At 39.4% G+C, this 17,339-nt stretch overlaps 1 protein-coding gene and 1 pseudogene across 1 annotated transcript; one reads left to right on the forward strand and one right to left on the reverse strand.

The window, feature by feature from the left end:
* The first annotated feature begins 10,282 nt into the window (after positions 1–10,282).
* Positions 10,283–11,779, forward strand: LOC129733931 (TP53-regulated inhibitor of apoptosis 1-like). Its single transcript, XM_055695557.1, has 2 exons — positions 10,283–10,571; positions 11,336–11,779. Exons 1-2 carry the CDS (start codon positions 10,425–10,427, stop codon positions 11,441–11,443), a joined length of 255 nt encoding a protein of 84 aa, XP_055551532.1. The 5' UTR covers positions 10,283–10,424; the 3' UTR covers positions 11,444–11,779.
* Positions 11,780–14,732: 2,953 nt separating this feature from the next.
* Positions 14,733–16,867, reverse strand: LOC129733930 (bifunctional lysine-specific demethylase and histidyl-hydroxylase NO66-like; annotated as a pseudogene).
* Positions 16,868–17,339: the final 472 nt, after the last annotated feature.

Raw genomic sequence — 17,339 nt, forward strand, 5'->3', positions numbered from 1 at the left:
GCGAAAACGTCGTCTGGGACGCTGTCATACAATCTCATACATATTTTGTAGTTTCCCATTTGACACATGCAGTAACGCTAGCGCTGATGTCGAAACACATGTCGCAGCGCGAACACGACAGCAGATGGTGCTAGTGTTTCCAACGTAAAGTACTGGAATCATTAAAACGATGATTTTATTGAAAATTTGTTCGACGTGTTATGTCTGTTAGTCTGTGAATATATTTTTTTTTAAACGTTTTTCATGTTTTATTGTTAAACAATAGATTGAGAATGCTCCAAAATTGCTGTATCATACTGATTTTCGACTGATGGTTCACAAACCTTTTGTATGGTCAACACAATATTGATCAATCATGGTGAAAGTATATCAAATTAGACATAAACATATAATTTTACACATTTTTTCTGAGTATCTCTACTTCGAACCACCTCTTCGAATCTTCAAAGGCACAAGACTCGGGAATAATTAACGTGCCAACTGTGGCGCTATTTTGTGTTTACTGCAGTGAAGCAAACATACAATAGCATTTTCACAGGAAATGCATTAACTATTTTCAAGTCTTGTGCTTTTGATAATTCGAAATGGTGACTTGAAGTCGGTCGTTTGTGGATTCAATACCGTTTTACCTCGTATTGACACATTGAAAGAGTTTTTTTAGTTAATTGGAAAGAAAGAAAAAGTACTTTCAAAATTGGGGTTGTTCAATCTAATGCCCTTCAAATTACAATACATGTTCGATAGAGTGTTTCACTCGTGTGACCAAACAGGCTTCGAGTCTTAAGGTAAGCAAAATTAAATTCCGTCTCTGAGCGAAATGAAAGCAAAGAAGTGAATGAAGCTGAACCTGCCAGCAAAAAAACATGTGATCCACCGAAGCCGATCCCATGTTATTTCCCGTTCGTGCCAAGAATAAAAGTTTTGGAATGAAAAAATGAATCGCCATGCACAAAATTTTCAGATGATAGATGAAGACAAGAAATAATAGCGCTTGTCTAGTACTATACTTTTAACGCTCTGTCTAGACCGTCTCTACACAAATAACTTGGGCCTGTGCTATGCTGTTCTAAATAAGTGATTATTTATGGCATCAATAAAAAATCGTGCTTACGAAAGCATATCCACCTAACTGAGCGAAATCCGCCAGGAGCAAGCATCCAGCAGTTGGTGATTATTGCTGTTCAACCGGAAAGCGAGCGAGGAAAAGACGTATTACCTTCAGCCTTTTGTGTGCTAGGATTGAATGATTCGTATTTAGAGTTTTTTGATTTGGTTAATTTAATACCAGCGATCGATCACTCTCGAGAGCATTTATGCGAAGCTTGATTGGAATAGTACTAAGAATAATTAGCTCCTAATAATATTCGCCTATTACAAATCAATTTTCATTTGCTCAGTATTCAGTGATTTGTAACGAGCTGTCATGCTGTGATGAAAGATTTCACGCGCATCGTTCACAGCTTGGTTCACGGTCACGTAATAAAATTTGCTGAAAATGAAACCAAAAGATTTTCACCGCTTCTTTGATAAAGCAAAAATAATTATCAAACAGTTAGCGTTAATAATAATTACAAGTGAAAATAATAACAAAACGCCAACATTGATTCAAGAGCGTACTTTTCGGAGCCATTCGGGGTAATATTTTACCGTTCATTTTCAGGCGCGTGATACCACTAGTAGTACAGCACAGTACAGTACACACACCGAATTCGCAAAGTTACAGTTCACACAACAAAACATAGAGTAATAAATTTTCAGAACTTTTTAAATGGTGAAAATCAAACGTTACCATCAAGGGTATTCTGGTATGGTAGCCTTCGAACGTAACGAACATCTATTTTTGTACCGCTCATCCCAAAACTACTTTCTTTGCCGTCACAATTCGCTTCGCTTTGTTTTGGGATACAATGACAATCTAAATATCAGTTAGAATATCACATAACATGCAAAAATTTTAAGGAATTGCTGGAAACTATCTTATATACTATCAATAATGAACTACTCACGGATTTCTGATTTTAATATATCAGGTGAAAGAGTGTAATTTTTTGAGTAAAACGTGATTTATTTAAAATTTTATATCATATTCGAATTTTAAATGAAAAATGAAAATCACTCCAAATCGTTACAATGACAGTTGGTATATGGGCGAACTGTCATTGTAGCGATTTCGAGCAGTTTTAATTCGTGATTTCAATATTGAAGGACAACGATAGAAAATTTTTGAAAATTACGTTTTGGTTAGAAAATGGAGCTATTTCAGATGACATAAAAAACTGATAAAGCTAAACAACCCAATTTCAGTCAGCATTTGGGCGGTTTACAGTGGCAATTTTTCACTTCCATGCAAAAGCGCTGAAAAATATCAGCCCTGGTAATGGGTTCCACTCAAGTTCTTGGTCTAGCCCGTTATAATTTTACTAAAGCTTACGCTTTATTGTTCTCAATATACCGAAGTATCATAGCATTCTCTAGTCCAAAAAAAAGTTCTGTGGCAGTCTAATACATATACACTAGAGAGTATGAATAAAATTGTTGCTTATGTTTCGCGTGCCATGTTGTAGTTATGATCCTGTTGAACGACCTAGCAGGCTAGTGCCGGAGTGGCTCGTGCTGTATCAAGAAGAAGTCTCCATTCCGCTCGGTTCTGGGCTGTATGACGTCATGCTTCTAGGCGTCTTATCACTCGAAAGTCACTTTCAATCTGATCAAACCATCGTGCATCTTTCTGACGTGTCCGGCCCATCGCAAACTGTTAACTTTAATCAGATGTGCAATGGGGGTCTCTTCTAGCAGCGCGTGCAGCATAGTTAAAGTGTCTACGACACTCTCTATTATCAGTCTATACTCCGCCGTAGATGGTTCGCATCATCGTTGCAGTAGAGCCTTATAGTTGAAGAACGATTTTCTTATTTGATTTTTTATAAAAATACGTAGTTTTGTGATTTTGACTGAAATAATTTAGAAACTCCAAAATTCACTTTTACATACCAAATTTCATCCACCTGACATGATTTGATACATGGAGCAATTGATACGTATGAAAGTTTCCAGTGTTTGCTCAATCTGTTTGAAAAATTAGAAAAAAAAACACAAACATATTTGCGTCTCACGAAAACGGGAAGGGGTCCAGAGGGGTGGCATCTTTACCAAAACTTAGAGCAACTATTCCCCTTGAATAAAATTCCAAGTTTTCCCAAATCGGCCGTTCCAGTGCTAAGAACGAGCATTTTAAAAAAACAAGTTCCGTCCCGGGTCTTTACGGGTTAATGAGCAAACAGGAACACCCTACCCGAAGTCAGCAGTTAGGTAAACTATTCCTTTCTGCACTCCTATCTTATTTCGGTAATTATTCCCTTCAATGGACACTTCAATGGCAATGACAGACAACTGGACGCAGTGACGAAAATACCCAACACGGAGAAAAAAAAGGGCAACTAGCGGTGCAGTGAGGCTGTTTGTGCACAGTTGTTAACGCTAACGTTTCATGAAAATGAAATCGATTCGTAAATACAAGTCACTCGCCAGGTAGTAATAAATTTGCGGAAGAGGTGCGTTTTATAAAAAAAAAACATGGAAAAAGGCGTCGCGAACGATGTCTTGCTGCTGATAACGTCGGTAAAGAAATAGGTAGGTACGTAAGATAAACGTGTGAAACGCAAATCTTCAAACGAATACATAAAATAAGATAACTGCAATATGTTATGAAATGTCAAGTGCACAATAAACAGCATTAGCCATACCTGCTTGCTTGTGTACAATGAGAGTGTCTGGAAGTGGTAGTTAGATACTCTGTAGAACATCGGTGTCCTGATTCCGGAAAAGGAGCAAAAAGTCCCGCAAAGAACTTGACAATGGCGTAGCAATTTTCTGACATTGGAATCGGCTTATTCTTTTTTATTCTCTTTCTTTTCGAAAGTGCACAGTTGTTCACCGTGAGATCCTATAGTTGTTGATTGTTTTTATGTTCTTTTCGGTGCATTGCTTTAAGGGATGAGTTTGTTGTACCGTTTCTAAGGATGAGTAACCTTCTATTCGTGCATTCTCGTGACTAGTGACACTTGCGTTATAACTAATATGATTTTATTTTTTTCTGTAAGTCACCTCCAGCCTAGTCTCGAATATATGACGGCTGAGCTGTCAACATTCCGCATCAAACTCGAACTCATCAGCTCAATTCCTTCCCGTCGAGCGGGTGCCTGAATTATTCAATTAGTTTTCGCCTCACGCTATAAGTGTCACATAATTTCCCGCTGCTGGCAGCTTGATTAATCGGCTCGTGATGAAACTGTAACTTTTTTATGGCATAAATTCTATCATAAGCCACAGCATTGCCGAGGCAGACTATGATACCGACGTTGTTTAATTATGATAACAACTTTCTTAACAGGGTCGGTAGTTGTCATTGTCGACAGATGAAGAGATGAAGTGGTTTTTTCCTATAAGCAGCAGGGATGCTTTGACTGATATTTGGCTTTGCTACGTTAAACTTGTTTGTTGGTTTGGAACGATATACTCGCACCACTCCGAACATTTTCTTCACTAGTCAGTCCCAGTTGATACCGAGACCGTTTGAATAAATTCTCCTAATGATCATCCCTTGCAAAAAAAACTGGCAATCCAGATCATTGAATCTGGGCGTACCCCTGGATTTACGAGTAACGTTAAATTTCGTTCTCGCTGTCAGTCGTAAAATAATCTCATTATCAAACTATGCCTTCCCCACGAAATGTAAGCCGGTTTTCCTTGAGCTACTATTTCCGTTGTTGTTCCGTTTATAAGGCTCACATCCAATTGCTTCCTTATCCCGGGCGAGGTTCTAAAATACCACAGTGACAGTAATCCGCCAAAATATATCCAAAATGTTGCCTAAGCGCACAAGCTCCTAGGGCACGCGATGTTGACGAAGTAATAGCGATAACAATAAAGGCACGCTTTTAACGTCCAGCTTGGTAGAATGGGTGCCAATTTTTGGCGTGATTTCATCGCGATAACGCTAGTTTACTATTAACCCGTTGTCTTGCTATAATTACTTCTTTCTTTTTTGTCATCTGATATTTTTTTCAGATTTCAGCGCAGGTCAGCGAAATCAAGTGATAATTCGCCATTTCGCGGCACAAAGATCGTACCAAACTGATTGCGGACAAGTTATGACAATTGAAAGTGTCCTTTTGTTGGGAGAATTGAAAATTTCAGTGTGGAGTGTTGTGTTCATCGTTTGTAAATGGGAACCTGGAAGGGTTTTTTTAACCTTACTTCTCAAATAAAAAAATCACAGGAGGGTTGTGTGCAAAGCCACGACCGCAGAGTTGAAGTAGAATACTTTTACCAGAAAGATAACCCGGCTCCTTGCGTGTCAGTCATTTTTTCTAGTAAAATAAACGAACGTAAATTTTTTGAACGTTGTGGAATGATATAACTGGAAAAATAGGTGTGACCTAATTATTTCCAGTTATACAATTCTACAACGTTCGAAAAATTTTATTTCGTATGTCGTAATACTAATGTACGGAATATACATCTCATTCATTCTGGCCCCACCTTTTATTTCGGTTCCTACAGATTTTCTCAGTTTCGTTACACGGATGTACAAAAACGATTTCTTGTGGATAGAGCAACAAAATAACATGTATTGTGTCGTGTGTTTGATATTGCCGATGGTAGACATGAGTATGACGGTCGAAATTCTGCTGTGATGTCAAACTATAACCGCCTTCTTCAAGACGTTACATCCTAGGTGATGTAGTGTTGTGAATTTTCTAAAACAGATTCAGCATCGTGAGGAGAACGTACCAAACTTTTTTGTTTGAAATCGGATTTGTTTCGTATATATCGCCTGTTATGCACAGTATCAACAAATCGTAATAAACATCACACTGCTGTGCATTTTCAGCAGCATCAAACCTCAGTTGCAGTTGTTTAATAACCACTCATTATGCTCTTCCAAATACATTTAGTAGCCTTGAAAAAAGGCTGATTGCTGCAATTGAAATTTTCATTCAATTATTGCATAAATGCTTCATGGTCAGATATACCCGCTGCAACTGCTACGCTATCCCGCTGCAACTGCTACGCCATGCCACAGTTATGACTGCTATACGTTGTCATTGATATCCGCTGCCCCTGCATCAGGTGGCTCAGCTGCTATCGATGCTGAGATCCGCTGCAACTAGTGCGCTATCCATTGCTATGCCACAGCTGTGCTTCCGCTTTCGCTGGTATCCACTGCACTGCTACTGCTGCTGCTTAGGCGACATCCATAAATTACGTAACGCAAAAATCCGATTTTTGGACCCCCACCCCCCATATGTAACGAAACGTAACGCCAACATCTACCCCCCATAAAAGTAACGCTGCAGAAGGATTTCCTTGATAAAATTGCTCGTTTTTGGAGAGATTTTCCAGAGATTTTTCGTTATGTAACACTGAGCTTACCTCCCCCCAGTCCTGTGTAACAAGTCGTAACGCTCAAGGATACCCCCCCTATGAGCATTACGTAATTTATGGATACCGCCTAAGGGATGACTGCTGTTGTCGCTGTCTAGAACTATTATGAGCGGCTTCGGCTGAAACAGGCTCTTAAATAGGCCAAATAGCATATTTTGAATTGCAAGGTATATGATTTTGTCGACCGTGCTTGGGAAGCAATCATATAACGACCAATCAGAGGTCGAATTTTTCGTTTTGACAAGGCTTGACTATTTTCAATAGTACAATAGTTTGAATAATAAAATTACAATTATCTTCATTTGGAAAGAATCTTGGAAGATTTTCCAATCTATTGCTGCAAGAACGAGGGAAATCCATCGAATACTAACCGATTTATTAACATTTGAAATTGGACATAGTTTTCACTTTTTTCGGTTTTAGATTTTCATTTCACATCCCTATGTAGCCGAACTTCCTGAGAGAAGTATTCTACTTCAAAAACGAGACGAAATAACCTTCGTAGAAAATCCCACTTGTTGCCGTGTGTACTGAAGAGTTAATTTGAGTCCAGTGGGATAAAAGAGCTCAAAACTATTCATCGTACCAACCGTAGTCCTACGACAAGCCTGTTTTTTATGCATGTAGGCACAGACCCTTCTAAATTATTTACAGCTCAGATGATACTGGGCAAGGTAGCATTTTGCTACCAAACGAATTTGCGGGCTGATTGCTAATACGCCCAGTGTCATTATGCATGCTAAATAACTAGCAGCGAATGATGCTGGTCTTTCGAGTCATAGAATAGTTTTCCGGCAATTGTGTGCTATATTTTGATAAATGTCTGAATTCACTATTTTGAATATGCGTTTTTTGACGGTATTGGGCCTAATTGAGTCAATTTTTTTTCTCAAGTTTCTGTTTAGCTGGAACCATTGAATTTATGCACATTTAAAAGCATTCTCTAGTTTTTTTCTTTTGCGTTTCTTGGTCATCAAATTTTCCTTATTTTAGGTTTTCTGACTATCAGAAGGTGACAGTGTTTGTAAAGATAATTACATATCCAAACCAAATGAGCTCACAGTCAAAAATCAAACCATGTTGCTCAATCCACTTTGTTCTTGGTCCTCATGTTGCTGAGGACTTGCGGTCTTATGCTGACAAACTGTTTGATGCTGACAAAGTGCGCATCATAAGCCTTTCATTCGAAACTAAGGCAGCTGGGTATTGATTTGCATTTATTTTGGGAACCACTCGTCGATTGGTTGAGATTGCGGACCCCGAGTGCGACGCAATTTATCATCAGGCTTACATTATAAGGATACAGTTTAGAATTTTTGCTTGGCGTATTGCCTCTGTTATTTCCTGTACTTATACTTCTACTCCACACTTTGAAGTTTTGCGCAATGATCCTAATCTCAATCTTAATGATACCATATCAAAATTGCATACAGTGGGAGCTTCTCTATACTGAGCCTAATCTAGAGCGCATACGTTTAGCTAAATTGACATTTTTCGCTTTAATCCTAAATTCAACCCTGCTGAAGAACGAACGTTGAAAAGGACAACTGGCGTTATAGGTAAAATACCATAATAACGTAATAACTAATTGGGCTGACCAAATTTTATTGGAAGAAAAACGGAACAAATGCGTTCAAAAACGGTACACTTGGGAAGACAGATTCAGGAAAATTTTGATTATTCAAAGCATTGATTGTTTTGCTGAACCTGCCTCATTCGGTACAGAGAAGTATTTAGCTAATGCACAGTAAAGTGTAATTTTTGGAAAAATGATCGTGAAATTTGTCATAAAAAAACCCAAATTAATCCACCTAGTGGTGAGACCCAGCCTTTCTCACTCGAACTTATTATTTATTCAAATAGAATTACACAACACTCCCATTTTAAAAAATACACCTTGAAAATTTCTGCTGGATTTATTTTCCACTTTAAATAACGAATTTCTGGTAGCCAACAGCACAACTATAACGAACATTCAAAACCTTACATTCACACACATATGAGCATACATAAACACTTGCACATGCGAATACCATGAAATAAATATGTTTCAAATACATCATGCGAAAAATTCACTGCCGACTTATTCTATTGCTCACCCCTAACTACACACACTGCTGTGCAGGCGTTGTTTATGCGACTGAAAGAAATGTCTCATCACACACAGGAGAGTCAGCTGACGCAGATAACTTTTATAGACCTGTGTGATCGAGACCAAGCCAGTCTGAGTCATGCCTGCGAGTGCAACACAACAACGGAAGGTGCTCCGTAGGGCTAATTTTTTTCGAGTTAATTTCTATCTTTAACAACGGCTTTTACCCGTTAACATTCAAGTTCAATAAAGGCAGACAGTTGTCGTGTTTGGCAGACATCTTCGCACACGTCCGTTCATCAACATGATAGTCCAAAAACTGACTCACATTTTGATCTCTCCTATAAAATGTAACTCTCCCTTTCTCTTTTTTTTGCATCTTCATAAACAGTCAATATGGTACATTTACTCGTTTCCAATTTTTTCCTCTCCCGAATGACTATGGATTTTTCTGAGTTTCTCGTAACTTGTGCGCTACTCTCATGACTTGCCGGCTATCACGGACACACGTTTTTCGACACAGATTCGTTTGGCGAAACACACACACGTTTGCTCAAAAACCGTCTCGAAGCTGCAAAAGGGAATGTTCTTTCAAGATGCTATGGAAATGCAAACTGCACTGAAGTAATTGTTATTATTTGTTTCATCTATTTCTCTTGTTCTCTACAACAGTGTGTGCCACAGTTTTAAACAGTCTTCGAGCTACTTTTCTTTCCCTAACTTTTAAACTACATGCTTAAACATTATGATGGTTTTAAAGACAAGTTTATTTGGTCCATTGAATCCAACTATGTTCAGAACGGTTGTGTAGTTTCTGTGGTACCTAATTAGGTTTGTGATTTTTTCAATTTGATACATAACCTCTAAACCAAAAATCCGATTACAATGAAATTTATTAGCAACCAATGGGGTAACTACATCTTTCATCTGCAATTAATTTCACGGAAATCGGTTCAGCCATCTCTGAGAAAAGTGAGTGAGAAAAAAAAGTTGCACATACACACACACATACACGCACACACACATACACACATACATAAATACATACAGAAAATGCTCAGCTCGTCAAACTAAGTCGAGTGATATACGACATTCGGCCCTCTGGAGCACTTTCGTACCTTTAGTTTTTTCAGTGATTGCTATACCTTTCTAGGAGAAAGGCGAAAAGATCGAAGTTTTGCCTAACAATTATCATGGCTTCCATGGTCTCAACTTGCAACCGTAACTTTTCATCAGTTCACAGACCGTTTGCGATAGAGAATAGGCGTGATACTACTAAGAAGGCACAGAGGGTATGCAATAATTTTAACACATTCTTGGCAACTTAGAAATATATTTTCCATTTCGTAAAATATTGGAACCCAGCGGTTTGCAACTGTCACAACTCTGTGTTCATTGAAGCTTCATTCGAAAAAATTTCAGAGTATCCAAAAAACGGTACAAAATGGCAAAAAGAAGGGACGGTTAAAAATGGTCGAAAAATGGGTACTGTCCCGTTAAAAATGGTCGAAAAATGGGTACTGTCCCGTTCAAAACGGTACGTCTGGTCAGCCTATAACTAATTAATGAATAATACCTTACCAAAGTAGCAAATCCATTACCACCGTCACCGCACAAGGCGCGCCCGATCGCTTTCGCGCCATGTGCCATGCGCACTTAAATCTCGCCAACCTGACACTGTGAGGCGGGCAAACTGTGTTTTCCGGCAGCTCGCATGAATACATTTACAAAGCTTCTAGTTGTCAGTAGATGTCAACAAAAACAAACCGTGTTTAGCAGTATCATCTGATCGGCACTCGTAAGCTAGCACATGGAAGAACGGGCCAGCTTGTGAAATTTGAACTCGTTATTGATTTTCGGGCCAAAGTTGTGAAATATCCAGACAATGAATAGTATCGGTGATAATTGTACTGAATTGAAGAAAAAGTACGACAGCTGCTTTAATCAGTGGTTCTCGGAACGGTTTCTCAAAGGGGACACGGATGATTCGGTGTGTGCTCCGTTGTTTAAAATATACCAGCAGTGCGTGAAGGTAAGTACGGTTGTTATCATTAGTGATGAAATGACTGAAGAATAAAATGATGTGCGGAATGCAACCGGTCAGCTCGTTCATGATTAATTCGTGTGAATATGGTTTTGCTTCAATTTTTTTGGTAATGATTGGATGGAATTGAGCTAGAATAGAATAGATTGTACAGCGAAAACATTTTCGGTAACAAGACACATCAGACACACCCGATTAAGATTGTCTTCTATGTTATTTTGTCTCGAGATTTACAATTTTTATGTTATCATGCTTAATGATACACTAAATTCGAACCTTACAGTTAACCCGCTCATATGTGTCGTGATTTTCGGTAATTTGTTATCGTTTTATGTTCTGTAATTTTGTAGTTGCTGATAGGTCGTTATTAGTCCACGCATGGGGTAATCTTTTTCTGTACCCCTTTTGATTCCCTTCCCTTGTTGCGATCGACGGGCGTGACGATTTGTGGATGCTCCATATTGCCGGGGACAGCTGGATGCCACCTCTTCGTATCGCTGGTTACGCTCCTTGTGCCACTGGTTCGTTCTGGGCTCCTTGTTGCCACCGACTGTCCTTGCCGGCGTTCGAAACCGAAACGAGTTTGAGAGCTCAATCGATGTCGTATTTATACCACAGAAAATAAATTAGCTCTTCCCTTCTGATGTTCGTGTTAGGAAAATAACTCTTGAATACAAAAGAAAGCGTTCGAATATCATTTTTATTTGGGGAATCGTCTTTATTACTACAATACGTATGTCTTAATTTTCCAGGACGCCATGAAGGTGCAGCACATCGAATTTAAGGAAATTGAAGGAGACGTTTTAGGATCGGACAAAGAACAGAAGGTTCCACCCAAATCCGGAAGCAGTAGCAGTTGACCCTAGAATTCCAAACGGTATTGCATTTCCAGCAACCAGCACCTGAGATCAATTCCTAACTTCACCCTCCCAGTTCCATGGACTTTGTGGATGCTAATTCATTGGGGTGCAAACGGGGGCAGGCCGGTGAACGCGTGATATTTAATGTAAACTTGTGCTGCCCACCATCAAGCATCATGTTTTTCGAACAGAGAATTACAATGACCATATTCGCTTCTAGTCGAAGGGTGTTCGTAAGTCTTACTTTAGTGAAAAGTAGTTTAGTGTACGTTTAAGAATAACCGTTGTTTTATTTAGTTATTCTGGCTGAAAATATATGTATGTCTACAACACGAACCTGGTGTTTTGGCTTAATTTTGATTTTCAAAGGTATAAAAGTTGGAATTTAATTCAGAGGTCTAGTTACGCATTTACTTACAGAGTAGTAAAACTAAACTTGAATTGATAAACTTTCGAATTTGCATTCATATATTTTGGTCGCTCCATACGAAATGTCCCATACCGCTATGAAACGACAATTACGAATTTGGCTCAGTGGGACCCTCCTCTTTGGTGCAAAATAATGCAAATACACTGAAGTCGCTTTTTACGCGGGGGATACATGCCGCGTAAAAAACCCGCGTAAATTCCGGAATTCGCGTAAAAAAACTGCGTAAATTCCGGAATCAGCGTAAAAAAAACCGCGTAAAAAAAAACAGCGTTAATTCTGCCTTCCGAGTGAAGGGAAACCGAAATCCGCGCAGAAAAAATACCGCGTAAATTCCGGAATCCGCGTAAATTTCCGGAATCCGTGTAAAAAAAACCGCGTAAATTCCGGAATCCGCGTAAAAAAAACGCGTAAATTCCGAAATCCGCGTAAAAAAAACTCGCGTAAAAAACCGCGTAAAATGCGACCTTAGTGTAATGCCCCCACAATACTTCCAATGGCTCACGAAACCACAAATTTCGTGACACTTAAAAAAACAACTTCAAACAAAACTGACACAATCCTTCTGTAACCTTTCTTTAATTTAGATTTTTGTATGACATGTTCCTTTAATGAAATTTTGATAGCTGAAAAGGGCCCCCATGACATTTCCTTGGTTTATTTTCTTTAAAAATCGTCTCAGTATTTTTCGGACATCCTATGTCTTATGAATTGTAGGGTAAAAAAGAGGGTTTGTACGAAACATTCGGTACTTTACAACAAAAAAGGGAGTCCCACAGAGGGAGGACGAGACCAAAATTGAGGTTTTTTTTCAAAGTTAACCTAGATATATAATTTTCTCAACTTTGAGCCAAATCCGTGATGGTCGATGCCAAGTTTGTGCTTGTTCGTGGTCACTTCGTATGGAATGAGTCATTCAAATATTATTTTCACCAGAGCCCTTCGTTAGATCAGAGTCCCACAAACAAGGCCCTTCTCCTCAGCACAGCCGAAGCTAAAGTATACAAACGGTTTGAATTTAAAACCGATTTGTTGTTGTTTTACTCGCTCTAGTTTACAAAGACACTTCTACCGGAAGTTTTACTCTCAGTAGTCACGTATAAAAGCAAGCAGGCAGCATTTTTTCCTTTATTGTATAACCGAATACTGCAGCACGAGTACTCTTATTGGAAACAGGTTTGACTCGCAGCCGGTAGAGCAGCAGCTGATTTTAGCGTAGCAAGGCTGAGCAGGCGACTCAATCGATCTCAAGGTCTAAACACATTGGATACGTTGCGGCTGCGTTTGCGGCAATTTGACAGTTAGCCCATACATTTTCTGTCAAATTAACGTCAACGCAACGCAAATGTATCTATTGTGTTTGGGCGTTCCACAGCAGACGGACAACTCGGCGGATTGCAGCACTGCACAGCACTGTTAAACAATGCAAACACTCAAACAGCACCGCGAATTTGCAATGCAATTCTTCGTTAACCCTGGAAAAATAGTCTACGTAAATTTGACTCCTCGATTTCAGCAATACTGCGCTCATTTCTCCTAACAGTGTGTCAGTTTTTTCACGTTTTTTCTTAATCAATGAAGAAATGTTGAAACCTACATTCTGATTTTTGCTATTCATAAAAGTGTTAACATCGAAATGACCATTCATCGATAATTTGAAGGACGGGAGTCATTTTGATATTATCGTTTTAGGGTTAATGACATAAGTTCAAATCGCATAGACTCAACTGCATTACTATCTCTATCTTGAACGTACTGTTACGGTATCTTAGAAAAAGAAAACATTTTTCCCGAAAAACAGTGTAGAACAACTATGCAAAAAATAGTTCCATAAATTGCATGCGTCAGTATAATCTATATATTGCGAAACCATAGGTGTTGGCCAATCCTATTTGGCCAGCGCGCTGACTTACTGATACCAATCTCTCACAGTCCTACAGGTATGACAGCAGCAATGTCAAGCATTTATTACACACGATCATTCGATCATTTCAGAAGAAGAATCAAACGTTGTTGCAAGTAAGAGCGTGTTTCATTAGGTCAAGTGCTATATTGAATTTATTAAAATCCTATAATTATCCTAAATTTATTAGGAACTCTGCGATCAGCAAGAACCGGAATTTATTAAAAGGGAAACTTAATGAGAGTCTCACAATCTTTTATATAAAATGTTGAACGTAACCTGAACATTATAACCACATACATAAGAAATACGTAACACTGGCGTTTTTTTCTGGTACACGTTGCCCCATAGTACTCCGTACCTCGTCCTGTCCTCGACAAATCATGAACAAAATGAGTTTTCTTTTTCTCGGCTCTATCGAGCCCCAAAGAAAATCCCTTAAGGAACTGTCAAAAAGTTATTTACAAAATCAATGCAGCATTTTTCGAGTAGGAGCGACAAGTGCAGGGCTGCGCAGGTACACTGCCCTTAAAAACAACTCAAACTGTGATTTTATTCAGAGCGTTGTACCACATACATAAGACATACGTAACACTCAGGAAGAAATCTTCCAAAAAAGTTGGTACAAAATGAACTACTCGAAAGTACCAACCTCTATAAAAAAACCTCTGTTTGAGTAGTTTATGGAGGTTGTGTACCTGCGCAGCCCTGCATTTGTCTCGTTCCCACTCGAAAAATGCAGCATTGATTTTGTAAACAACTTTTTGACAGTTTCTTAAGGGATTTTGTTATGGGCCGCGATGAAAAAAATTCATTCCCATACACCTTAGTCAATCAAGCGATCGTATTTCCAATTTTAAATTTTCTAAATCTTCAAAATAAATTGCAACATTCCATGAATTCGATAATAATAATTGGAGCCTGTTTGCTTATGTTACATTGTATTTTAATGGCTCTCTTAACAAAGTTTTGCAATACATATATAAAAATAGTTAAAACATCTTCGATCAATCAACGCACTATAACAAGACCTTTTTCCCACAAGCTTTTGGCAAACACGACCTTATCCTCAACGGGCAAATCTGCCACGGTCACCGACTGGGGATAAATTTTAACCAGCAGTTCGACGGCAAGGGCAGCATCTTGGTCGACCTCGAGAAAGTTGGGCTCGTACTCGTGATACTCTCGGGAATTGTCTGTGTGATAGTAAATGCGCAGCTTGCTCTCTTCGTTTATCAACCGCAAAATGTTACGCCGCAACAGACGAACGGTAGACTTGTCGGTAAACGGAACTCGCAACGACACTGTGCCGTCTGCATTGTGCTCATAATTTTCACCGTATACTGTACTGGGCACTTCGTCGGCGCTTATCAGTGGTGGCAAAGCATCATGTTGAAAGCGTTTTGCCATTTGATCCACCACCGCGGTCAATAGCATCTTCACTGAAAATCGCTTCGAAAAGATTTTTAATTCGTTCAACCAGTTCCTTTCTTGTTGGTGTTTCATTATCCGAATGAACAATACAAATAATGTTGATGGAGATCCAGTGGAATTCCCTGCCGGAGGTTCAGGTTGGTCTCGGCTGCCTGTGCGAGAGCATGTGGGAGAAACAATTCCAACAGATCGGCCCAGCTATTTTTCTGGTACACACTCATCGTCACATGCAACGAGTGATGACCCGAAACAGTGCAGGCTTGATGGATGATTCCACGCGGAAAATAAAGCAAGTCTCCAGGTTCCAAAATTACATCCAAAATTGGAACTCCAATGTCTTCCTGTTTGTAGTTTGGTGACGAGACACGAGGTAGCACTTCGTTGGCGTCTCGAGGACTGTACAGCTTCCAATGCTTACGACCTTCAACTTGTAGAACAAAGGCTTCAATATCGTCATAATGCGGAGCAAATCCTTGACTGTTTGGTGGGGTCAGATAAAAGTTAGCACCGGTCATACAGTGGAAAAATTCCTGCAATTTGACGTTCATGTCATATACTCCAGGCAAATACGTTTGCGGATTAAGCATTCGAATACTGCAACCATCCTCGTAAAAAGACCACATGTCGGGCGGTAAGACTCTTCCATCTGGATTATGCGTTTCCCGTTCGCCCTCCCGATAAGAGGTTACATCAATGTTTTTTGTATACTCGATATTATGCTTGCGGAGCATCTCATCGATTTGACTGCGAGAAAGTAGCTTACTGTAGAAAGCAGGATTATTTCGTTGTACCAGCAACGGTTTTTTCTCCCAATACTGAGCCATGAAATCGTCCACGGTAATCGGCTGAATGATCCAGCTTAGCTTCCGTCGACCGGCAATTGCACTATCTCTATCGGTAACCTCTTTTGTGGAAACTCGCCTAGTATTAGGTGTTTCGGGTTCCATTTTCACAACAACTCTTGAAGGAGTAACCTCCAAGGGAAGCGGCATTATGGGACTTTTGTTTTCACCATTTGACGCCTTCTTCTTTTTAGGTGGAGTCGAATAGTTGGAATTGTTATTCAGTGATGTTCCACTTAACGAAGTTTCCACTAGACTACCGGAAGCCTTGCTAGCTGCTCGGGAGTGGTTCAGAGCTTCCAGGCTTTTGCGAAGTTTTCGCTTGTGGCTCTTTGCTTCTTGAAGTATGATTTTAAGGCCAACTTTTATTTTGTCCAAACTTGCTTTTGTTTTGGTAGACGTTGTTAAAGTATTCTTGAATGTTGAGATAAATGTATTAGATGAGAGAGAAAACTCCATTAACAAAACTCACCTTTTTCTTGCTATTTTTGATCGCAGGTTCCGTTTCAACCAGTTCACGTCTAAGTTCCTGTAATATTTGATTAATCATTTGCTGCTTAGTGGCCGGAGAAGCTTTCTTCTTCTTTGATTGTTTGGATGCAATTTGTTCTGGCTGGGCATGCTCCCAGGACACCGGTAGAGGCGAGTCAAATATTGACGGCATTCTGGCCATAACCAACGACGTGTTTATCTGAAAACCAGGATTATACATCTTTTATGATGAAATTAAACGAACAAACAGAAGAAACACTGCCGAAGAATACCTACTTACTAATAAACTAGGCAGAGTTTGTAGTTCACGTCTTCATTGATTGAGGTTTGGAAAGAGAATGAAAAATTATTTATTGGACTTATAACTCATGGCTTGCCCAGAATAGTGTTGATTATAAAACGATCTCAGTTGCTATCCAGCATCGTCGGTTGCTGTTTAACATCCCCGCTCAACCGAACAGTCCCAATTTTGTTCGCAGAATTTGAAATGGTCCTTGTGGTAGCGGCTTCGTGAATATATCTGCAACTTGCTCGTTGGTTGGTACATATAAAATCTTGAACAAGCCTTTCTGGATCTTCTCACGGATGAAGTTGTACCGGATATCCACGTACTTCATTCGCTTATGGTCGCGAGGTTCCTCTGCGATTCGTATACAAGCTTGATTGTCCTCAAATATCGGCACTGGTTGATTGAATGTAGTACCGAGCTCACTCATCAAATTCCGCAACCATATTGCTTCACAAATGGCTTGGCTGAGCGATACATATTCTGCTTCTCTGCCGCTCATGGCAAGTCCG

The sequence above is a fragment of the Wyeomyia smithii genome, chromosome 1 (genome assembly GCF_029784165.1).
Source record: "Wyeomyia smithii strain HCP4-BCI-WySm-NY-G18 chromosome 1, ASM2978416v1, whole genome shotgun sequence".
NCBI classification, from domain to species: Eukaryota; Metazoa; Arthropoda; class Insecta; order Diptera; family Culicidae; genus Wyeomyia; species Wyeomyia smithii.